General features: G+C 39.7%; 2 protein-coding genes across 6 annotated transcripts; one reads left to right on the top strand and one right to left on the bottom strand.

Moving 5' to 3' along the window:
* Positions 1 to 704: 704 nt before the first annotated feature.
* Positions 705 to 18430, top strand: dnm2b (dynamin 2b). 5 transcript variants are annotated; one of them, XM_063884676.1, is made up of 20 exons: positions 705 to 1100; positions 4334 to 4407; positions 4836 to 4985; positions 5155 to 5358; positions 6182 to 6280; positions 6711 to 6871; positions 7073 to 7215; positions 7365 to 7500; positions 7963 to 8030; positions 8392 to 8530; positions 10899 to 10985; positions 11067 to 11137; positions 11629 to 11683; positions 13440 to 13550; positions 13787 to 13896; positions 13986 to 14097; positions 15010 to 15177; positions 15305 to 15531; positions 16103 to 16348; positions 18013 to 18430. In XM_063884676.1, the coding sequence occupies exons 1-20, from the start codon at positions 940 to 942 to the stop codon at positions 18050 to 18052; spliced, it is 2562 nt and encodes an 853-aa protein (XP_063740746.1). In that variant the 5' UTR covers positions 705 to 939; the 3' UTR covers positions 18053 to 18430. The 5 variants fall into 5 exon arrangements, with proteins under 5 accessions (XP_063740746.1, XP_063740745.1, XP_063740743.1 ...); XM_063884675.1 differs by lacking the exons at positions 8392 to 8530; positions 18013 to 18430 and adding exons at positions 9519 to 9657; positions 16633 to 17558; XM_063884673.1 differs by lacking the exons at positions 8392 to 8530; positions 18013 to 18430 and adding exons at positions 9519 to 9657; positions 16630 to 17558.
* Positions 18431 to 18979: 549 nt separating this feature from the next.
* tmed1b (transmembrane p24 trafficking protein 1b) lies at positions 18980 to 24431 on the bottom strand. Its single transcript, XM_063884678.1, has 5 exons — positions 24102 to 24431; positions 22311 to 22408; positions 22027 to 22216; positions 20860 to 21027; positions 18980 to 20054 (listed from the first exon to the last, which is right to left on the bottom strand). Exons 1-5 carry the CDS (start codon positions 24414 to 24416, stop codon positions 20004 to 20006), a joined length of 822 nt encoding a protein of 273 aa, XP_063740748.1. The 5' UTR covers positions 24417 to 24431; the 3' UTR covers positions 18980 to 20003.
* Between the last annotated feature and the right edge of the window lie 217 nt (positions 24432 to 24648).

Genomic DNA, 24648 nt, shown 5'->3' with positions numbered 1-24648 from the left:
TGGAATAGTGGTGTTTTGTTGCATTGTTGACTTTCCATAATATCTACATTATTTTACCTTGTTTTGCAGTGCCCTCATCTGGTTTAGCAGGTGATCAGCAGGGGATTGTCCTGTGTGAGGACTCTCAAGCCCCAGCTCGCAATTAAGTACAATGTTTTTCTATTAGTGCTTATGAGGATTCTTCAATTTTGACTCATACTTACTCTAATCGTCTAACCAAGACTGATGCTGCACATTTTGAAGTCTGAACAGATTATTGAAAAAAAAGGGAGAACGGTTGATTTTGTCCTACATCACTTACATTGAAAGTTCATTTGAAATACAAAAGGCTAGTAGGAATATGAACGATTATTACAGCTAGCAAAGTCTGCTTAAGTTATGACATGTGTTCAATTATTGTTGATGAGGGACATATAACTGCATTTATTCGCAAAACAGATGACCTATTCTAGAAATGAAGACACGCATTTTTTCGCAAAATAACTTTTCAAGGGATTCATAACTTTTTATTGTGACTACAATCACACCTTGTAGTCCCCCTGTTTCAAAGGGCAAATCCAAAAACTGTATTGTTAAAATTAATGACGTAAATGTGTTTATTGACGGACGTCCCATCTGACCAATGACAGAGGAGACTGAGGCTGGAGGTGGAGCCATATTCTCCGGCGGAGGCTGGGTGTCGCCTGACCGGATGATGACAGAAGTTTACAGTTTAATGTGTCTACTTTTATCATGCACTCACCCAGCCATTGCTCTGTCTGCAATTGGGACTTTTCACTCTAACCGTCCTTTTGTGTTCATGAACTAAACTCACCGAAGCATTGACAGACTGGGGTGCTGTCTGGGAACTTTTGTTTTGCACGAAGAGTGACCCTTTGGCTCTTATTTGACCGGGGAGCAGAGTAGGATAGAGCCCGCTGGGCTGACCGAGGTGCCGCTATGGGAAACCGGGGGATGGAAGACCTAATTCCCCTCATCAACAAGCTCCAGGACGCCTTCAGCTCTATCGGCCAGTCCTGCAACTTGGATCTGCCGCAGATAGCTGTCGTCGGCGGCCAAAGCGCAGGGAAGAGCTCCGTGTTGGAAAATTTCGTCGGAAGGTTGTACCTTTTTACAAGGCTCTAGATTTATCTGACATTCTAAACGTGATTTGTTATTTTTCTGAATGTAGTTTGTGACTGCTGCTGTTATTTTACTCCAAACTTTTGCGTAAAAATCGCCAACTAAGCATTTGGTTACGCGCTCTTTGGTGCCTCCCAGTTTTTCCTAACGGATTTTTTTCCTTTTTGGAACTGAGCAATCCAGGGTACACGAACAAAAACAGCTGTTCACAATAACCGATGGGGTGTTTTGTTAGAAGGGTGTTTAACATATATTTTAGGTTAGAGCTATACATCTTACATCTTTCAAAATGCTACTTCCTCAGGAGGAATATAGGCAGAAACTGCCTCTTCATATCAGGCCCATTCTGTCAAACATTTACAAAGGTTGTTTTTCCTTGAGACTGAATGGTGGGTTGTAAATACACCTTTATTATATGCTTCACATTACAAAGGTCAGGTCAATGTTTTATTTAAAAGGGTGAGGCGCAAACAAGTGTTGCAGTTTAGATGAGGTAATGGATCAGATAGAAAAGTTATTACAAGATTCAGTACAAATATACTGACAGTACAAATTAAAATTCTTCCCAGCATGCCTGTGCTGCTGATTTTCTTTGTGAGGTTGATGAATAAGTACAAAGGTATTTGAATGAGCAGTTGTGAGCCCCATTTGGTGACAAATTGCAGCAAACCAACTGTTACACTAATACCATATGTTACTGCTCAGTTAATGAACCATAGGAAAGTCAGAGGAAAATGTCATAGACGGTTTGTTTTTCAGTTATAAAAACAAGCCTTGAAGGAAAATCTGAGGAAAGGGAAGGGGAAGAAGACATGTTGCTGCAGCCGAGACCTAATCTTCTGGGGATATTTGTTGCAGCTATGTGTTTTTATCTCCAAGTGAAGGTGCCCAGAGAAGGGAACACTTCTAGATCTCAGAACGATTTCACTTGTTTTCCAAGAGATTGGGAATGTTGATTAGGCAGCTAAGTCTCCTTTTTTTCCTGTCGCCTTTTGTCTCCGAGTCCCAAGCAGTGGCTGGGCAGACAGTAGGGGCATTGATGAGTCTGTGTTGGGGTCATCAGTGATGTCACCAGCTGCACTGTCATGTGTATATGACACACTGGGTACCAGATACTCACAGAAGGCTACTTAGCTGTCTATGTGTTTGTTAATTAGCTATATTGACAAGCATTTAAGTGTAGCAACCGCTTGTCAGGTCAGTTTACATAATAATTTGTAGTCAGTTAGCTTAAGAATGTAAGGTCTGTTTTCATTATATTGTTTCCCAACCTGTCGTAGGAACGCGTGAAACAGATCACAAGATCATAAAAACATTGAAGCTTAATTTAAGATTTTCTTCCTAATGTTGTTGAGATATCCAAAGTAAAATGTCAGCATGTGACGTGTCCTTAAACTGCAGAATTTCTCATGCCTCTGTTCTTATAATGATGATTGAATTTAATGTAAATTGAAAGCATGTGCCAGTTGATCCCAATTAGTGAAAGTAAACGCCCCACCATTGGCCATACAAGGGCATAAGATTTGATGTGCTGTGTGCACACAGAAAAATGAAAAGAACAATAGGTTTAGAGTTAAGATGAAAGTCTACAAACAAAAATATAAAGAGGCTGAAGAACCCTCAAACTAAGGCTATACGTAAAGCACTTTGAATTGCCTTGTGTTGAAATGTGAAATAGAAATAAACGTGCCTTGCCTTCCTGAAACAATTTCACTAGTTAAGAAGTGAAGGTTCTTATAAAGTGAAAGTCAAACTAGCCGCAGTATTACATGGAAGCATCAGTGTGTAGCACTAAAAAAGATCTTTATTTAAAAAATGTGTATGACTTGTAGAACAATGAAAATAATGATCTAAAAAATATAGTATTAGAAATGAGAAAAATGTAATTTATATATATATCTATAGAATTATATAAAACACAACAGGCAATTATTTTTGAACAAACACGAAAGCACCCAAATGTGCATAAGTGTGCTGTTAAGTGTGCTGTTAAGTGTGCAAATCCCAAATAAGAAAATATTGGTAATTGTCAAAATCTTCATGAATACTGAACAAATTAGAGTTTTGAGGGGACAACACCTGTATTAATCTGTCCATTTAAAAAATATGTCACCTTCACTTCAGTTTATTTTTTTGTCCAATCATCATCCAAAATTAAAATATTCCGTGTGCAATAAAAGAAAACAAACAAAGGCACCAAAGAAGAAGATAAAAGAGGCAGCTCAAACTAGAACATATTTGTTAGGTTAACTTAAACAATGATATAATACTTGCAGATTAGTTTAATCTTTCAATCAATGAATCAACACATTTAACCAAAAAAGCCCATCTCCTCACATTTCACCAACACATGTTTAATGAACACATGGATGAATGACATTAGGATTTCATTGATTTACTGTCTTGTAGGTCATGGTATTATTCATGTTGTGATTCAGAAGTGACAGGAAGGGATCAGGAGGATGTTGTGCAACATCCTCACTGCAAGGTCAGCAATGGACAACAGGCACAGAGAGTGTGTGTGTGTGTGTGTGTGTGTGTGTGTGTGTGTGTGTGTGTGTGTGTGTGTGTGTGTGTGTGTGTGTGTGTGTGTGTGTGTGTGTGTGTGTGTGTGTGTGTGTGTGTGTGGCCTGCTTACGTTACGCTTAAATTCAACTCAGTCTTGCTGCTGACCTGGCAAACACAGAAAGAGAAGAAAAGACAGACAGACAGACAGACAGACATATTTTCATGGCCTGGAGAGTTTGGCAGTCAGTGACCTGGAAATGATCGCAATTATATTGAACACGAGTTTCCATTGGGATGAGCATGTATGTAATGGCAATTGGAAACAAACAGACATGCTTCTTTCTCTATGCACTATTTATAATAGATAAGGTTGTAAAGTAATCCTGCCATGTATAAATAATGCACACATGTACACGCGTAGACACTGAGGATTGATTTTAGAGCTTGTAAGCTTTTCATTTGGGTAGAAGCTGACACATATTCATTACTTCAACATGGGACGTTTGAAAACAAAATGCTTATTGGCAGTTTAGAAACGGAGGGCAAAGCATCATTGTTGAATAATGAATCAGGGATCAATGAAAGTGCCATCGATTGCTCTTGTTCTTACACTTTAATGTTGTGACAAAGACAAAACAGCCATTTGTCTGTCCATATCTTCACGTTTTCAGTGTGTTTTAAAAGTTATCTTTCTCTATTTCAGGGACTTCTTACCCAGAGGATCTGGCATCGTCACCCGTCGTCCTCTCATCCTCCAGCTGGTTAACTCTAAAGCGGGCAAGTACAGAGTCCAACTTTTGGGAAAGAGTTAGCACTCTCAAATCCAGAATTTACAAGACATAAAGTCTGATGTTTGTAGCCAAAAATGTACTAGCTTTTAGAAAATGTATAATTGAAATCACTATTTTTCATGTGCAATGGTCAATAATATGCATTTAGTTATAGACAATGGAGTTGTAAAAAAAACCCATAAGCACACATGAGCGTTATTGTGAAACTGACAGGTTCATACAATCTTTCTCAAAAATGTACAATTAAATCCATACTTCAAATAGCTTATACAACAGGTTTTATCAAACAAATACTGCGCTCCCCATCTTTGTGGCCTGTCTCTCTGCACCATCATATCGTTTCTGTTACTATGTTTATATCCTATCAATTCATTGCCCTCTTTCCTTTCTAAATGTCAAATTTTCTCTGTGTAGAGTATGCTGAGTTCCTGCACTGTAAAGGGCGTAAGTTTGTGGACTTCGATGAGGTCCGTCTGGAGATTGAAGCAGAGACTGAAAGGATCACCGGATCCAACAAGGGCATCTCCTCCATCCCCATCAACCTCCGTGTCTACTCCCCTAATGGTAACACATACACACACACACACACACACACACACACACACACACACACACACACACACACACACACACACACACACACACACACACACACACACACACAAACATAGCCATATTGCTAAAGGTTTTCAGCCTCTAACCTCCTTCCTTATACCCTGTCAACATCTCTCAGTGCTGAACCTGACCCTGATCGACCTGCCAGGGATGACAAAGGTGGCTGTTGGAGATCAGCCTGTGGACATCGAGCACCAGATCATGGACATGCTGATGCAGTTCATCACCAAAGACAGCTGTCTGATCCTGGCTGTCACACCGGCCAATACTGACCTGGCCAACTCCGACGCCCTAAAGATTTCCAAGGAGGTGGACCCTCAGGGTAAGGGGAGCTTGAGGAGTGTGTGTTCATGTGTAGGATCATCTGAATGTCCTTTGATACCTTTTCTCTAGATATTTTTATAAATGTGACCTTTTTTCCTCTAATTCACAAAGCTAATTTCTATATCTTGCAGCCATAATCATTCTTCCTTCTATAAATCTTAACCTCTGTGCAAAAGCAGGCTGCAGACGTAATTAACAGATACATTATTAAAAGACTTCCTGCCAGCATAGATGTATTACATGAGATTAGTAGAGATATAATTAAATTGAATCAGCACAATCTTTGGTCTTCTTTTATTCAACCTAGACAAAGATATTAATGGTGCAGGGTTGTAATTATAGGACATATGATGATAACTACATATTTTCCCTAAAATGTATTCAGCTGTACTTTAGTACTAGTTCTAAGCTGCTCATAAGGTAATGCTAAGGCAATGTTAGTATGCTTACAAACTTAATTAAGATAGGGCATAAGATGGAAAACCTCTCCCTTTCTGAACATAAATGTGTTAGAATTGTCATTGTAACCATGTTAGCATGCTGATAGCAGTTAGCTAATTATAGACCGTAGACCTTGTATGTAAAGGTCCAGACCGACAGCTTGCATGGCTGTAGACATAGCCTATATTATGGATGTTGAGCAGTGTGTGCTGTATGTAGTAAGTTTGCAAAATACTCTTTATATACTGTTGTGCTGTGGGTTTTGTTTTTAGAATTTAAATCCCTAAGTAATAACCTCCAATTTTCAGTTTGAATCCTAAAATCCCATGTGTGAATAGAAGAGCATGATTCGGTATTAGCATTAATGCCCTTGTCCTTAGGACTACGGACCATCGGTGTGATCACCAAGCTGGATCTGATGGACGAAGGGACGGACGCACGAGACATCCTGGAAAACAAACTACTGCCGCTTCGCAGAGGTGAGACTCCCACGCACACAGTTTATTAAATGCTTGATTTGAATCCACTGATTACATTACAAATATGAACAGACTTTATATACTACCCAAAACAGGGTGATTTTTCTGTAGGGGTCAGCCAATCTGAAACTAACCCTAACTATTAACCCTGTCAAATCTGCTTTTCAACCTAAATATGCTTGTCAACATCAGCAGTCAGTGACACAGTGAAATTCCTGACTTTTGCTTTGAAATTAAACAATAACTATGGTGATAAATTGTTTAACAGCTTTATTTGTTTTGTTCCACATCAGCTAAACAGTTCTGCTTAAACACAGCGCTCCAATTGTAGGCGTCATCATAATGTATTACTTGGTTGCAAATGCTTTGGAATCAACGGTGGTCTTTATTTCATAATTCACATTGAACAACTGATATTTTTTTTCTTTAGGTTACATCGGGGTGGTGAACCGCAGTCAGAAGGACATTGATGGAAAGAAAGACATCCGTGCTGCTTTGGCTGCTGAGAGGAAGTTCTTCCTGTCCCACCCGGGGTACAGGCACATTGCAGAACGCATGGGCACACCACACCTGCAGAAGACCCTCAATCAGGTGAGTCACACACACACACACACACACATGCACAGTAGATTATTTTGATTGAATTTAAAATGATAAACTATTCTGATTAAATGGGTATGTTTTAATTGCGATTGAATTTGTATCCGCTTTTCTTCAAGCTGCTTAAAGCACATAAAAATGAGTACACAAAACCACTGTATAACACAATTTATTATTTGTATGTCCTTGCAGCAACTGACCAACCACATCCGTGACACGTTGCCAGGGTTACGCAGTAAGCTGCAAAGCCAGCTGCTATCGTTGGAGAAAGAGGTGGAGGAGTACAAGAACTTCCGCCCCGACGACCCCACGCGCAAGACCAAGGCCTTGCTCCAGTCAGTACATGCACGCACGCACGCACGCACGCACGCACGCACGCACGCACGCACGCACGCATGCACACACACACACACACACACACACACACACACACACACACACACATATAGAAATGTAATCTATAATACTTCCGTATAATCCGTAGGATGGTGCAGCAGTTTGGTGTGGACTTTGAGAAGTGCATCGAGGGTTCTGGGGATCAGGTGGACACCTCCAACCTGTCAGGTGGAGCAAAGATCAACCGCATCTTCCATGAGCGATTTCCCTTCGAGCTGGTGAAGGTGAGCAGTGTTGTGAATTTCAACCTGAATATGTTTTCTAGGTAATTTAGTTTTTTTTGCTAATATGTTTAATGCATTACTGCTATTTATTTCATTTCAGCAGCTTTTTCCTTCAAGTTCTGCATATTTGTCATTTAATTTGGCAAGGAATTGTCTTCTGTCGTCCCGTTAATAGAAAAACAAATATTGAAATATTGTTTTTTCTAGGGTAAAAGAAGTGGCACAAACTGTCATTGTTCAGTTGTTAATGTGCTTTGCCTTCTTAACTGTTTTGTATTTACAATACTAATGCTTAAATCATTTTAAATGTGGATGTCATACTGTAGCTATGTTGCCTAAACTGTCTTTTAACCCAACGGTAAAAAACACAAACTGGCAGGCTAATCCTCCTCTCTCACTTGTCAGTATATACATGGCAAAGGCATGGCAGTTGAAATTGTTTTTTTTTGCCCTGTGTCATAGATGGAGTTTGATGAAAAGGAGCTGAGGAAAGAGATCAGTTACGCCATCAAGAACATCCACGGAGTCAGGCAAGTCTGCAAACAGCACACTGTGTTGCTCACATTACTTCTTTATGTCTTCCAGCCTTTTCCCTTATTTGTGTTCATTAGCTTTATAAAGACCTACTGTGTCTGTCTTAAAGTGTATCTGAAGTCTCCATTTAATGTGCTGTCTCTTCTGTCTGTCTTTGATTTCTTGTTTCTGTGAGTCGATTCTATTTAGTCTCTTTGGCTGCTTGTTAGCCTTATTGCTGTCTTCCACATTTTATTTTTCTACTACACCTCATTTGGTCCTCAGTGTCTTCCTCCATCCCTGTGCCTGTCTCACACTCTCCCTGTGTGTCTATCTACCCTCGTCTCTCCATGTCTATCTTGTCTGTATGTCCTTCAGGACAGGCCTGTTCACCCCAGACTTGGCATTTGAGGCCATAGTGAAAAAGCAGATCATTAAGCTGAAAGAGCCCTGTCTGAAATGCATCGACCTGGTCATCCAGGAGCTCATCAACACAGTCAGACAGTGCACTAATAAGGTATCACTGCATGGTCTCCTGCCTGGCTGCCACACCCCTACACACACCACAGAGAGACCAGCCGACTTAAGAGCTACCGGGCTTATTAAAGCAGCCAATTTAATCATTTTAGCTTTGAGCTTTTGGACATAATTCCATCATTCTGGATTGAAAAATAAAGCTTATGAACTCAAAGGAAAGGTTCAGTTTTCATAGTCCTGCTTTAAAGTCCACTTGCATGAACATTAGTGGGTGTATTTGAATATCCTGGCTGTACTTCACTGGAGTGGTTTCTCTGAGAGGCTGTGTGGTTTGAGACGTGCTGTTCCTTGTTGTTGAAAAGGTTCATTACAAAACAAGCTGCTAGGGTTCAGGCTACAGCTGAAAGATGTTAAACTGTACAGCCATTTTAGTGGCTCTTTGAGGCTGTATTTAGGCACACATGGTGCTTTGAGCTAATTGCTGACATGTTTAACAGCTTACCATCTTTTAGCATGATAACATTTGCTGGTGTTGAAATAACATACCAGACAAGTTGCAATTTTGCCCAGATTGTGGCACTAAAGAAAGTTCAAGTTATCAAAAACACAATATGGATTTGCAGTATGTGAATCATGATCGTCTGTACACAATGTCATGGCGATCTATCCAATAATTGTTCAAATATATTTACTGATTGGCATTGAAATCTATATAGCCATGCACCAAGCTGTGGTCTGACTCTCAACCCACACATGAATGGGAAGCTGTTGCCATTAATACTTTTGAGAACCTGCAGCTTGTTACTGTTCTGTAAATGAATTAGAACTTACTAAAACACTTTTTTTTCTCAATCTTCATTATTCTTTCCCTTTCTTTGGAACTCTTTCTTTTTCCCCAAACTATTCCATTCAACTTGGGATTTCACTTTATTTTTTGCTACCTTTTTTTTATTCCTCATCATGCTACACTGCCTCCTTCCCTCACCTGACATTAAAACTCCAACTCCCATGATGCCTCACCACCACAGGACAGGCCTGTTCACCCCAGACTTGGCGTTTGAGGCCATAGTGAAAAAGCAGGTCATTAAGCTGAAAGACCCCTGTCTGAAATGTGTCGACCTCGTTGTCACCGAGCTTGCCGCCCTGATCAGGAAGTGCACGGAAAAGGTAAACAGGAACAGTGGAGAGACAGATTTAAAAATGATTAATACATAGAGAAAGAAAATCAGTCAGTCAGTGTCCCAGAGCAGTCAAAAAAAGGAAAAGAGAGGAAAATGTAATCAACTAACTTGTCCCTGTCTCTTATTGTTGATCAATTCCCCTTACCGCTGTTATAAAGCTTCACGTCCCACCCGTCTACCCCTTGGTTTCCTCTTTAATGACAAATCTAACAAGCCCTTTCCCTAACAAGACCGTGGACCTCCACCACCACACTTACACCATCCTCACAGTGATTGGTGATTTACATAACACCCCCTCACCTTACCTCACTTATCCAATCAGATCCCCGCTCTCACACTAAGGAGCTGGGCTGTTTATAAATGGTGGCTGTTTCCCTACCTGTCTTGTCAATGGCAATAATCACGTATAACTCCTGTGATACCCCCTCTTCCGCACCATTGACACCAATGACACAACCCCAAACACACACAACTCTCCATCGGACCCTCTCCAATCTTCATCTCCTTCTAAACTTTAACCTGATCTTTTTTTTTTCTACTTCCACCCTGATTTGTTGAGATTCTGTATCAGCTTAAGATATGATGATGCTATGCTAATTAGAGTGGGGAATGAATCTCTCCATGTAAGAATTGTGATTATTATCTTCTAAAATTCTAAATCGATTCACAACTACTAAGAAAAACATTGTTTTAAAACGCTTTTTTCCAAACAAGAAATACTACACATTTCTGCTGATGACAGTAATCCTAAACACCACTTTTAATTCATGTCCAGGATTATTATTAAAATATAAAACACTCCATAATTAATTTTCAACACCACCTTTATTAACTATCAATAGACTGGTGTAGATTATGAAATGAGCAGTCCTTTATACTGAATCAATTCTAAATTAAATAATGCGATACCGGAAGATTTACACCCCGGTCCCTAATGCTGACTGTTTTCTTACACTTGTAACAACTTAACAGCTTTTGCGACATCTAAAGCTGACAAGAAATCTCTAGCTGATACAGATCTCTTTAGTGCATGCCTGCTCAGTCTTTATGTCGAATGCCCTGCCTTATATTTTGTGTTGAAACTCTATATTTACTGTCAGTGTTTGTTGGGTGTTACTGCTTATGAGGAAACACAGTGTTGCAGCGTTGTGTAAGACTACACAGGTGTGTGTCCTGTAATCACGGTGCCTGCAGCAGTGCGTGTGTTTTGTGTGTGTGGCTCTACAGCTGGGATCTTACCCTCGACTGAGAGAAGAGACGGAGAGAATCGTCACCACCTACGTCAGAGAGAGAGACAGCAAGACAAAAGACCAGGTGTGTGTACGGTGTACGGTGTGTGTACGGTGTATGGTGTCCTCTGTTTGTGTACATACCGTGTAATGATTCTCCTTTCAGGTACTGCTGTTGATCGACATTGAACTCTCTTACATCAACACTAATCATGAGGACTTCATTGGATTTGCCAAGTAAGATACTTATTCATTATTACTTATTAATGACTTCTATTAGAAACATAGGTTGGTAGGTCTTTCTTATTCTTTAAAGCAAAGATTTGAAGATTTGTTATGGCATATATGATACTAAATGTATGTGTTTTGGACTGTTGACTGATTATCAAAGCAACTTCAATATCAATTTGGGTGCTGGTAGAAAAATGATGGACATTTTTCACTTTTCCCCATTATGACAGGACAAATGGTTAACTGATTAGTCAATCAAATAGTAAAATAATCATTAATTGCTGCCTAGTATCCTTTAAATCCCAAACAGTCAGTGCAAATCTTGAATCAAATTTGAAAACCCTTATGCTTTCCATCTGAAATGCTTAAATAATCGAAAAGGTAAATTAAACCTTTTAAAAATGGATAGATAGGAAAAAATAACATCATTTTTACTTCAGAAATATCTTGTATGCATTTGTTAGCATGCCCCTCATCCTTCAATGTCTCTCCTGCAGTGCCCAGCAAAGGACTGCTGCTAACATCACCAAGAAGAGAGTCATGCCCAATCAGGTAACTTTGCTGTTTAAAACACTTTAGGCCATATAAAGCTCTCACACCTCTGTAGAATCACAGCAGCTGCTTTCTCCTGCTGTTCCTTTATTTCCTGTTCTCTCTGTCGTTGTCTCAGCCCGTCTCTCCTGTCACGTGTCCCTCTGTTGATTCACATTCACACACTCTTGTCTGTGCCCCTGTTGTCCTTTTTCTTCCCTTTCCTCTTTCTCCTCTTCTGTTCTTCCTTTTCACGGCCCAGGGGGAGATTCTTGTAAGTACCGTGTCCACTGGCTGCACCTCCACATTTCACTTCCTCTTTGGGTGGGTGGGGGAGTCGAGGAGCCAGATTTGTGCTCCTTGATGAAGAAGAGGGAAGTGAAAGAGTTACACTGGATATATCATCATGAGAACCCGATACCCTGTGCCAAGAGTTTCTCACCCAGTGAATAAGCTGAAATAATTGTTTTCTCATTCTGTATTGTTTAGTACTATTTTTTTCATGTGTGGGATATGATAAAACATAAGAGCGCTGTCTGGAGGTCCTTATGTCTTATTCCTGCACAGCGGTGGGAAAAAAACAAAACAAAATTTGGTGTATATTTTGGTAAACCATTGAGTTTATTGTTATTCATAAGAATGGAAATGGATATATTTTTCTTTAACATATGCCTTTATTTTGAAATTCCCAAGGCATGCCTGTCACCACCTGTCCAAGCAGACCACGGTCCTAAATATTTAAACAGCCTTCAAATGTGACAGATGTGGCGCTTTAATATGTCTGGAACAGCCTAACAATACATTTGAAAAATACATAATTAATAATTGGAGTTGATGTAAAAATACTGTACATGATATCATCGTATAGCGATCGAAGACCCCTGAATTGAAGCGATTAAAAATTTTATCGTGGCAGATTCATGATACAGCCAAACAATCATATCGATCTCTAACTGATCCAGCATTGTATCATGTTAAAAGCATACATACTTGAAGGTAGACTGTAAAAAAACAAACACTAGCCCTCTGTGGCACTGAGCTTGCCTACAGCTCCAGGAAAAAATTAAGAGACCACTCCAAATTGTTCTTAAGTCTTTATCTCTACATGTACGGCAGCCATTCCAGTGTCTGTTGAATTCCAACACAAAGAAAAATTGTCAGTAGTTTATAAAATACAATAAAAACATTTTAAAAATAATTTAACTCAAGGACATACCTTTAAATAAAAAAACAAGAGAAAATGATAATGCTGAAATGGTCGCTTAATTTTTTCAGCGGCTGTATATTCAAACCGCCCAGATCATAGTAGAGTGTTATGTAGAAAGGGGGGAATTCTTATTCGAAGCACCACAGCTAGCAACTGGGACAAACTGGTGCCCTGCTGACACCCTGACTCTATATTACACTCATGGTTACACCACCACACAATCCACATGTCCTCTCATTATCCCTGTGTGTGTTCCCTTTGTCTCCTTGTCCGTCAGTCTGACAGAGAGAGGGAAACAGAGAAGGTGACTTTTTATTAGTGCCTGTCATTTATTCTCTGTCTCTGTCTTGGTTGTGAATTTTCCGATAAGACAGTTTGGCCTGACTGCATTGTGCTTCTTCTGTATGCAAAACTTGCACTTGCATGTCTTTTCTGCTTTAATTTGATGCCAATTCTCTGGACATGTGTATGTTTTTTTCTTTCATTTGTTTTTAGAATTCTATTTGTAGATACATATTACTCCTCTCGTGGGGTGTGTAGTTTAGTCAACTTTTGGGCTCTCGTGTGCAGGTGATCCGCAGAGGCTGGCTCACCATCAACATCAGCATCATGAAGGGAGGATCCAAGGACTACTGGTTTGTCCTGACAGCTGAGTCTCTCTCCTGGTACAAAGATGAGGAGGTAAAGCTACTAAGGGACTGTAAATGGACACACAATCGCTTTATTTTTACGTGATGGAGAGGAAGTTGGCTTTTTTCTATGAGAAATATTCTATTATCTTGTTAAGTTATTCTATAAATGTGTACCTGAATAGTAAATCCCACTTTAAAGAAATCACTTAAAGTTGTTCTGGTGAAGAGGTGGTTCATTTGTTATAGTAGGTCTCTTTTATTGTTATCATAACATGTGTTTATCAGGAAAAAGAGAAGAAGTACATGCTGCCTCTGGACAACCTGAAGCTGAGAGATGTGGAGAAGGGCTTCATGTCCAGCAAACAAGTCTTTGCCATCTTTAACACCGAACAGAGGTGCGGCTGCTATGATCCTCTAAAGCAATCATGTTTATGGTGTTTGTCTGTTCCGATCTTTTGTTAATGCGAACATTTGTGTCTTACAGGAATGTGTACAAAGACCTGCGTCAGATTGAGCTGGCGTGTGACACTCAGGAGGACGTGGACAGCTGGAAGGCTTCGTTCCTCAGAGCTGGTGTTTACCCTGAGAAAGATCAGGTAAACTGTGGTGGATTCACTTTTTAGATCTAATAAGCAGTGAACTAACTGTTTTACAAAGGACTGCAGCTTAACTCTAAATGTGGCCTGAGGTTTTTTAAAGATGTAGTGATGAAATCCAAAAGGCAAGTGTCAGCAGATAGACAGTCTATTAATATTTAAAGATAAAGTTCATTTTTGATTTAAATTAAATGTTGCCTGAGTAGATTTATTTTGTAGCCATATCTTCTTCCACAACATGGTGTGTAAATGCTAATTTAATTCACTGCCCTGCTGCTCCAGGAAGCACACTTGGGATCCGAAAGGTAGTGTCACCACAGTGGACCACTGTTTACCTTGCACTCTAATATATTCAGGTCATTTACTTAAGAGATGTTATTGGTGATCAATAATACCGATCTAGTGTGGATGAAAATACAAATGTGCGTTAAACTGTATTTGCGTCACTGTGTTCAATAATTGCACATTGTATAAGTGCACATTGTAATTTGGAAGCCTCTTACACAGCTTTAAATCTATTTGTATTTCTCTATAACATTAAACATAGTATTTAAAGATAAAATATATCTTGAAGTTCTTTTTATTTGATTTAAATTTTAAAAAAACTCAACCTGCCTGCTTCATCATGTCTGTGGGGTTTTGCTTCAAACATATTTGATTGACAGTTGTCATCAGATCCTATTTCAGATATTGCTTCTAAGCTTGCAGACAAAAACACAGAGGCCTATTTCTCCGATCTGTTAGAACTAAAGTGATGTCCCACATTGGCAGACAAACGTATATTCATGTGGCTAAGGTAGTGGTAGTAGAAATCTGAGGGAGAAAACATATTCTCAAGGCCTTTACAGATCCCACTAACAAAAGCATAACATCTCTCCCTCACATCTGCTATCATAACTTTGTGTCTTTCAGCCTACGAGTGAAGATGTGATGAATCCGAGCGACACCGTGTCCATGGACCCACAGCTGGAGCGGCAGGTGGAGACCATCCGCAACCTGGTGGATTCGTACATCGGCATCGTCAACAAGTCCATCAGAGACCTCATGCCCAAGACCATCATGCACCTCATGATCAACAGTGTACGTGTTCTGCTTTATCTCGTTTCCCATTAGTCATGCTCAACAACCAGACAGGTATGAGAAACGAGTTGGGAAGTCATTTATCATGCTTGGAGTGTTAAAGTCCTTTTTGGTCTCCGATCTCCAGGCAAAGGACTTCATTCACTCCGAGCTGCTGGCCTACCTGTACTCGGCGGGGGACCAGGGCAGTTTGATGGAGGAATCCCCGGAGCAGGCCCAGAGAAGAGACGAGATGCTGAGGATGTACCACGCTCTGAAAGAGGCCCTCGTCCTCATAGGAGACATCAGCACCACCACTGTTTCTGTCCCAGTGCCTCCACCTGTAGACGACAACTGGATTGCCAAGGACCCGAGGTAACAAATATTGACAATCTAGGTTTAAGCTGTTTTAGAAACGTGTCACCATTGTATAGTTTGGCCACCAGAGGCCACTGACGTATCAATTTCTCTACTGTACTGAACCGTACTCTACTGTGTTCTAGATGTACATTGGAACAGGATGCATTCCAAGTTGAAGTACCTAAAAAAAATGAATACAAGATTACTGTTTATGTTACATAGAAATCCTCAATGGCCTAAACGTTTCTAGAATCAGTCAGGCTATAGAGGGAAAACACAATAATATGTCGCACTCACTATCATGCAGTCAACATCTAGTAGGCATCACTTTATGCTCCCCTCACACTTCCAAACAGCTTCAGGGCATTGCCACTTGGTGCAAAAAAATAAAATAATATCTACTATGAGATCCACTCAAATAAATGTTCTTGTATTTAATCATAATCTTAAGTATAATCATTATGTTTGCATATTCAGCTCATAAAAATATGCATATCATATCTTAACAAATGATATAAATAAAGGTTTGATTTAGCATTTGTAAATATACCTCTTCTCTCAACTTTGCTCTGTCTCTGTGTCTCAGTCCTCCACCTGCGTCCCGCCCTGCCCCAGCAACAGCGCCCCCTCCCAACCGACCCCCGGCAGTGAGGGGCCCCACCCCAGGTCCTCCGCCCCCTCTCAACCCCTCCCCAGCATTCGGAGCACCTCCCGTGCCATCTCGCCCACCGGGCCAAACAGCCTACGCCGGGGATCCAAACGCTGGAGCTGTGCCTCTTGTTCCTTCCAGGCCGGCCCGTGTGCCTCCTGCTCTTCCGCCAGGGATTCCCAGGTAAAACCGTTCACAAACACACACACACACACACACACACACACACACACACACACACACACACACACACACACACACACACACACACACATTCTGATGACTATTGTGGCTTTGGTATTTGTGGAAGTTGCTGGGGCTGCTGGTGAAGGTTTTGGACTGTATGTTCTGGCTTTTGGTGTTTTCGGAATCTTTTCTGCATGGTTATCTGATGATATTTTTCCTTGCATGTTTTCCCCTCCCCCTCTCTCCCCCAAAACCTTTCCTCCTCTCTCTTCCTGCAGCAGAAGACCCCCGGGTGCTCCCATCCGACCCACTGTCATACGTCCTTCAGAGCCCTCCCTGCTTGATTAGAAACACACACACACACACACACACACACACACACACACACACACACACTTCTTGTTTACACGTTTATATTTCTGTAGATCAGAGGAAGTCAACTTTTTTTTCCATGTATATTCCTATAACTACACACCTACAGTAACCTGTAATCTGATGCTGTTTCAGTCTGTGCATTTCAAAAACATTGTGTATGTACTTTAACTAAATGTGTAGGTAGATTATTTTTCAAGCAACGAATATGATGACGTTTTCTGCATTAAGTGTTATGAAAAGGGATACATTTGATGACTTTATTGACTTAAAGGTTAGAAACCAGCAAGCCATCTTGAATTTCTGTTTTATTTTAAATGAAATGTGTCTTTAAAACAATATATATGACTCATAACTTTTATATAATGGTAAAACAATTGAGAAGTAATCTTTTGTGAGCTGTATACTTGCTAACATTTTGTCAGTAATCTCACACACTAAGCACCTCATTAAGTAAGCTGCACTTTTCGATCAAGTTTCTTTTTTTTCTATATCGTTGGGGGATTTTCAAAGCCTTCAATTGAGCTTATTAAAATTAGACTCAGTAATGGAATTTGTATTTTGGCGTATGACTTCATTAGCATATTTTTCAAGGAAAAATTAATTAAGTGAGGTTTTTGTGTTTCTTTTTTGTGGAACAATTGAAAAGTGAGATACCTACCATTACTGCTCTAAATGTAAGTGAAATTGGAATCCAAGTGCCTTGAGCAAGAGAAAAATGAATGACTTATTACGTTAAAAAAGCCTGAATAAAAATAAACCTCCCAGAGAAAGGGCCTCCTTCTCTGTCAGCCGGTGTATAAAGAGATGGATTAAATAAAGGAATAGAAGAAAAGGTGTGGTGGCTGGTGCGTGTTACTGTTGTGTCTTTTTCTTGAATTGTCATGCACCACCAGGCTCCTGTTTGTTTTGACAGTAAACATGTGGTGCATGTACTTCCTGTCAGAGTGAGTCGTTCAGAGAGAGTGCATGATAGTCCACAGCCATGCAGAGCATGAACGCTTCAATCTTCTATGTGCAGCCTGGCATGAGCTCACTTCCTTTCCGACTTACTGTATGATGGAGCCGTGGGTAACCATGGTGACTGTGGTGACTGTGGTTGCCAGTGGCAACACACAGTAAAGACAGTGTTGCTTATTGCTTTTGGGCAGGAATGAACAAAAGGTATGCAATCCTTCGCTTGCTTTCCGAGATATTTTTCTTCTCCTACAGTATGTTTCTGTCAGAGTCAGTGATCCGCTCGTGATCAGACACTGATCATAACATTTGTTCATGGTTTTCTCACACAGGCGGCCTCCACAAGTCCCCTCCCGTCCAAACCACTGGTGAAGGATCTCAGATGTCCTGCACTCCTATAACCTCCTATGTCCACAGTCTGGAACTGGATATATATTTTTTGTAAATATTTTTAAGGATGGAATTGATGCAGAATTTCGAGCTCAGTTCACAACATAGTGCAGACAGGCATGTTATTATGCTGACACCTAGCGTTTATTATGTCTGTTTCCTCTCAATAAGTGCTGTTGAAATACTTTTTGTTATATTGCTCTCACTTGATAAATTGGATGATGGATATGTCAACTAGGAAATGGAAGAACAATCTGTTTTCCAAATTAGAGACACTATCTTGAAACAAACCTGGCAAAAAAAAAACAAGAAAATCTAATTCCACCAGGATAAAGAATAAAGCTATTTAAACTCCTGCTACATCCTGTGTTCTCATATGGCCGGAAACTGTATAATGCACACTATGATGTATAAATATGACTCCTCACTTCCACTGCGTGATAAAATAGAGATGCTTTAATGAAGTCACTTTGGTCATTTTAACCAATCCAATGATGTTTCAGATATTACTCACTGACAAGTGCAGTTAATTAACCTTTATACCAACTTTAACTTAATGTCAGGGGTGTTTTTGAAAATGTTTTTATAACTTTAAAGGTCAGACATTAGGGGGAGCTACATCAGCAGGGAAAAAAAAGTGCTTCTGTGCATGTTGGGTCTCCAGTGGCTCAAGGGAAAATACTGCACACTGACAAGCATTGCTGTTTAATAGACTATTTTGTATAAAAGATCTGAAATGACCAGTAAATATGGTGCTATATGCTGTCATTAGATCATCATTTGAGGGTTAACAGCACTAACGTCTCAAGATGTAACGGCGCAAAGTGCAAGTCATAAAAGAACACATTAAAAAAATATTACTGTTATTCTTTATCTATTTATCAAAGACAACTCACAACAAACCAAGTATTTCCTGTGTAAAAAATGCATTTATTAATATCAATAACCCCCATGTGAACCTGATTTTTACTATTGAAATGAGTATTAAAAGCCTGTTCTTATTAAAAAACACAGCAACTGAGCAGAATCAAAACGTCACATTCTGTTGACACAAACATACATATCTAAGTAAAAGATAGTTGGAGCGTCTAGAAACAAAACAGAAGACACACAAACACACATCTAACAATCAGTATGTTCATACTGAATAATCCTGATACATGTCTGAACGGACACAAACATACATACTACTTATTCATCTGGAAGCGTACTGACATATTGTACATCATTGGCAATCACACTTAAAATCATCCCGCTTTCTTATTCTACATTCTTATTTGTCAACACGTCAGCATGGACTCGAGCTGAAAAAAAACGCAGTCAGTAACATCTCTATTAAAACGGCTGTAACCAAGGAAACACCTCGTCAGACGGACATATCTCTAAAATAATGGAGAGATCGTAAACTGTCAGGAAGAACTAATACACCGACAACCCTATTGCACATTGTTATCTCTTGTAAACCAACAGCCCAGGAGCTCTGCGAGTCACTTGCTGAGTTGTGTCATTTAACATAGCCTTAACCTTTTATTTAGGATTATGTCACCTTTAACAAAATATTCCCAAAACCTTTAACCAGTTTCAGAAGTGTAAGACAGCAGTTACAGCACAAACAACTGTGTATGTAGGCTGTACCTTTTAAAATGTATTTCCTTATTGGTTTGTGGCATCATTTGACATTAAAGGCACTGCATTTAATTCAAACAACCCACTTCCTCTTCATCTGGTTAACCTTCATGATCTGATAACATGTACTTATTGCTTAAAAACTGATATACAAACAAGATTTTTAGATGTAAAAAGATGTTCTAAAATCGATGTCGAATGCTGCTCTTCATGTAGACCAAATGAAATGTAAGGGACAGTTTGAACGAGGAACCGGCTGAACATCTTGTATTGGATTGTTCTCTTTGATCACTGCAAAATAAGCCCTCTATGTGCAGACCCTCCGCTTATCGTCGAACAGTTTACGGACGGTGTAGACCTGGAAATGGAGAAAATAATACTATTAATATTCGATACATACCAAGAGACAAATTGAAATATGAACTGCACTGTTATGTGTAAAGGTGTACGGAGACACACTGATGTATCTGATCAACCAACAAAATGATCCGTGTTTGATAAAAGACCAGATATGGGGGGGGTCTTTGGTTGAGTTAAAATACGCAACAGTTGTATTTTTTAACCTAATATTCATTTACAATTGTTGCTATTTTAGAGAATAACATTTACATATATATATTATATTAACATCATTATATAAGAAATCAATTCAACACCCTAATACTGTTTTATCTATTCATTGTTTTATCAGGAAACAGAATTTCCCATTAAACATATGGCTGATCAATACGATATGATACATCTTAAACTGATGAATATTGACTAAAAAAAACACTACAATATTCTTGTTTTTTTATGTTTGGAAATTGACAAAATGAACACAGACAGCTTAAAGCTACAGATTATGAGCTACATGTTGTTGCAGCCGTCAGACTGCTGCCTGCTGTGTGCTGCTTACAGAGTACAGACATCACTTGTTAACATTGTGTGGTTAAGAAGAAGGAAAACTAAATTAGAGCCATATGTTATTAAAATAACGGGACGTTTTATCTTGTGGCCACAATGACACGTGTACATTTGAAGAAAAAGCTGCCGCACAGACATGCCAATCATGTGTTTTTTTCACCCTAAATAAAAACTAACATTATCAGGTAGAAGGCAAAAATTTATTTCATTTTCTGAATCTGTGTTCATCCCTCGTGGTGTATCAGCCCTGCATTTACCTGGGTAAGTGCCACACACAGCATCACCAGCACACTGGCGCAGGACCAGAATGAGACCCTCCACAGGTTGTCCTCCAGGAGGTTCCGGTCCCGTGCCTCGAAAGCGCGCAACACCGTCTGCATCTGCCGGCTGCGCTCCAAGCGTTTGTGCAGAGCGTCCATGGACTCCTGGGGACATTTTTGAGATAAGTTTTAGAGGTTTTGAAAAAGTGGTCGCTGCCATGAGGTAGAAGAGTAGAAAGAAACAACAGAAGAAACAGGGAAGATGAAATATAAAAAAAGTACACAGAATTCTTCATTTATGATGACACGTTCTATGTGGTAAATGTGGCTCTTAATTCTATTTTTAACACTTTCGCCAACATGTTTGTTTTCTGTGCTGGTTTTGGTTTTGGCTTAATTTAAGCCGGTCACCTGATGAATCATGTTATTGGGTCATGTCACCATCACTGTGTTGCTCGCAGAGTAGCTAATGTTTTCAGCCGTGTCAGAAGTCACAGGTTGAAGCTGACGTTATTTTATATTTTCCATGTTGTCAGCAGATTCACGATAAACCAAAATGTTTCAATACTTTCCCACTTCCCTTGTCTGTAGTGCTCAGCCTCAAGCGTAATTTGTTCCTGCTGAAGACGAAATGGAGAAAACAGACCAGAAATGCGTTGTTTTCAAATAAAAGAAAAAACCATTTAATAAAAAAGCTGATCTATGTATTTTTTTATAAACGATACCAAAACCGGATTAATAGGTGCATTTGTACAATGGACGTTTCACCCAGGGCGACAATATGGCTTACTTATGTGCTTTTGTGACCATACACACTGTAACTGATCCAGTTGAGTGTTAGTTGTTGTCTTCTCATAAGGTTTGGTGACAATACAATAATATATAATAATACTAGCCTTTTATTTTGAAAATCTAATATATGTGTAGTCGGTTTTGGAACAACAGGAGCAAGGGGATAGATTTTATCCTTAAGAATTTTTTTTTTTTACTATCTATGTTTAATTAAAATGTGAAATATCTGACCTCATTTGCACATTTTCAACAAAAAATCTACTATACTCTACTCTTATTCTCCAGACAGCTGAAGTTTATCTCAGGTCAGCGCCGTGGTAACTGAAATATCCTTTACTGAATCCACTTCTAAAAACCAATCGAACACCTCACCCTGATGTCATCCAGCTTGTACTCGAGAAGACTTCCATCAGGCTCCTCCAACCCTGGCCACTGTTCATCTCCAGTCACATCTCCTGCTTGACCCTCGATGATGATCTCAAAGAAAACCATCTTTTCTGAGAAGCGACTGAAGCTGTTGTCAAAGCAGATTTCGTAGTCTCCCTCCACCGTTGGCTCCACCCTGGAATGATAAACACACAGATCAGACACCATTGCCACAGAAATAAGAATATTTATAAGACCAAGAATTCAGGCCGATGTGAGGCAGCACTCACACATGGACTCCATCGGAGCGTCGGGACTCAAAGATAAGATGGACACCTTCTGGAGAGATGATGGTGAAGTCCACATCCATGCCTGCACCTGATATTACCTATATGCACACAGCAATACATACATACACTCAGCAACAAGCTTGATATACAGCTGTCATGACACCAAGCTAGTTGCAGAAACATGGCCTACCAGGCAAACAGGATGCTAAGACAAACATTTCCAGGAGAGATTAGGTGTGCCTTTAAGGAGAGCGCATTGTCGTATCTTAGATTGAGACTCTCCCACTGAACACACACACTGCTAACTAATGGGACTTTACATTATAAGACATGTTGCTATGTAAATAAGTGACCTTAATGGTGTTGGACAGTTGTATAGCTGCAATATTTAGAGGAAGTGTCAATTAGTCAAAACATAAAAGTACATTTACAACTATTTAAGAAAAACGCTTCATTTTTAAAGTATTTTTTATCAAAGAAAGCCAGAAAATGCTGTTTCAGCCTCTCAAATATGCAGATCTTCAGTTTTTCTCAATGTAATATCATAAAAAACTGTTTATCTTCTGGGTTTAGGAAAACACAGGGATATTTAAAGGACATCCCATTGGATTTCTTGGAACTTGAATGGACATTTTTTACTCACTACTTAAATATTCATAGATCATAAAAGCGTTGGCTGCAACAGTAGACTGGAGTAGGGTTGCAATCAACAATTATTGTCATTGTCCGTTAATCTGTCCAGTATTTTCTTGATAATTCAAATTAGTAGTTGGATCAAAAAAAAGGCCAGAAAATTGTGAACAATGTTCATGTTTTTTCCAAAGTCCAAGACAACATCTTTAAAAATGTTGATTTGCCCACAACTAAAATACATTTTTTACATTTGAGAAGCTGGAAACAGCACCCTTTTATATATTTTCCCCAAAAATAAATCAAACCAAATATGATAATAAGGAATACACAAGTTTACAACCAGTCAGTTAATCTTTGCAGCTCTAGACCGGAGATTTCACCTTGAAAACTTCAGATGCTCATAAGCTCTCATAAGTTATTAACTTAATGGGGCATACTGTAAATCAACACTTTGAAATGACTGACATAAGCTTGTGCTGTTGAACTTTGGATAGCTAACACTGTTGCCTGATTAACAAAATACATTTGAAGTGTTTTATGTTGTTGTTTCTTAGCCGCTCTCTTTACTAAAACTGCCTGTTTTTTGTTGCCTGGACCAGGATGTCCCTACAGGATCAACCTGCTGGTGATCAGAAAATACCAGGATCTGAAGCTTTCACACATACGTATACAGCCTATTATTTACCCAGTGACTCATTAAAATTTACTAAGAGCAATGTGTGAAGGCTAGGAATATATTATCTCGTTTCCTGTGCAGTTATCGCTCACCCTTTTCAGTAAAGCCTTTGTGGTTTTCTGTTTCAGGAAATACTTTTTATTGCAATCTTGCACAACAAGTGCTTTGATTCATAACGTGTGATTTGACATTAAGGCTTTACTTATTTAGCTACGTTCAGTAGTTGTAAGATGTGTCATGTTAACTTCTTAGAGATGGGTATGAGCATCCATTTGCGTGCAGCTCAGTGTAAAACTGGCTTATAGAAAATACTCAAATACAGTAGCAGCATGTCAGCTAGCTAAAGGAATGAGTAACGGTTAGCAATCCAGCTGGTGTTCCTGTATGGCTGCTATTAGCCTTTTAGCTTTTCACAGGGGGCATGTAAATGTAAACACAGTGAGTGATGTGTGTGTCTGCTGACCAAAAACACACACAGTTACCTGATATTCGACCTCCATCGTCCCATTTTTTATTGCTGTTTGAAAGAAACACTCGGATCTTCCGGCTTGCAGCAGAAACGTGAACTCGCTGTCTAGGTTTTGTCCGAAACAGCTCACAGACCCTAAACACCACCCAAACACTACTGCAAGCACGAGCAGTCGCCCTCCGCTGCCCTCATTCCTCCGGAGAAGGTCCATGGTGGAGTTAATCTCAATCACAGGGCTATCTAAATTCAGCCATCTCCTTCGCATCCCTCTTCCGCAGCAGAACTTTGCGTTGTCATGATTGGACAGACGCAACAGGACGAGGACCATGCAGCCGGCCAATCAGTGGGCGAAGAGTAGCAATCCTCCTCCAATCAGTGCATCAGGGCTGAGGTCGTCACTCACAGCTACGGTATGACCCCCTGCTGTGACACCGTACCCTGCTCCAACAAAGACTGGAGACTCACTGTACAAAAATAATGAAAATAGTTAGATAAACTAATGAGGGTGAACTTTCTATAGTGTTTGTCTATTAAGTGACATCATTGACATTTTCTGTTTA

This window comes from Eleginops maclovinus, chromosome 5, assembly GCF_036324505.1.
Source record: "Eleginops maclovinus isolate JMC-PN-2008 ecotype Puerto Natales chromosome 5, JC_Emac_rtc_rv5, whole genome shotgun sequence".
Lineage (NCBI taxonomy): Eukaryota > Metazoa > Chordata > Actinopteri > Perciformes > Eleginopidae > Eleginops > Eleginops maclovinus.
This window is presented reverse-complemented; position numbering and strand designations above follow the sequence as displayed.

Bases quoted from the DNA above. Each gene is read 5' to 3' on its own strand.
- dnm2b (XM_063884673.1), top strand. From the start codon at position 940: ATGGGAAACCGGGGGATGGAAGACCTAATTCCCCTCATCAACAAGCTC. The intron at 11,138-11,628 runs GTAAGATACTTA...TCTCTCCTGCAG, and splicing joins GACTTCATTGGATTTGCCAA to TGCCCAGCAAAGGACTGCTG. The intron at 15,532-16,102 runs GTAACAAATATT...TCTGTGTCTCAG, and splicing joins TGGATTGCCAAGGACCCGAG to TCCTCCACCTGCGTCCCGCC.
- tmed1b (XM_063884678.1), bottom strand. From the start codon at position 24,416: ATGGTCCTCGTCCTGTTGCGTCTGTCCAATCATGACAACGCAAAGTTC. The intron at 22,409-24,101 runs GTAACTGTGTGT...GTGTGCATATAG, and splicing joins CGATGGAGGTCGAATATCAG to GTAATATCAGGTGCAGGCAT. The intron at 22,217-22,310 runs GTGAGTGCTGCC...TTATCATTCCAG, and splicing joins CGCTCCGATGGAGTCCATGT to GGTGGAGCCAACGGTGGAGG.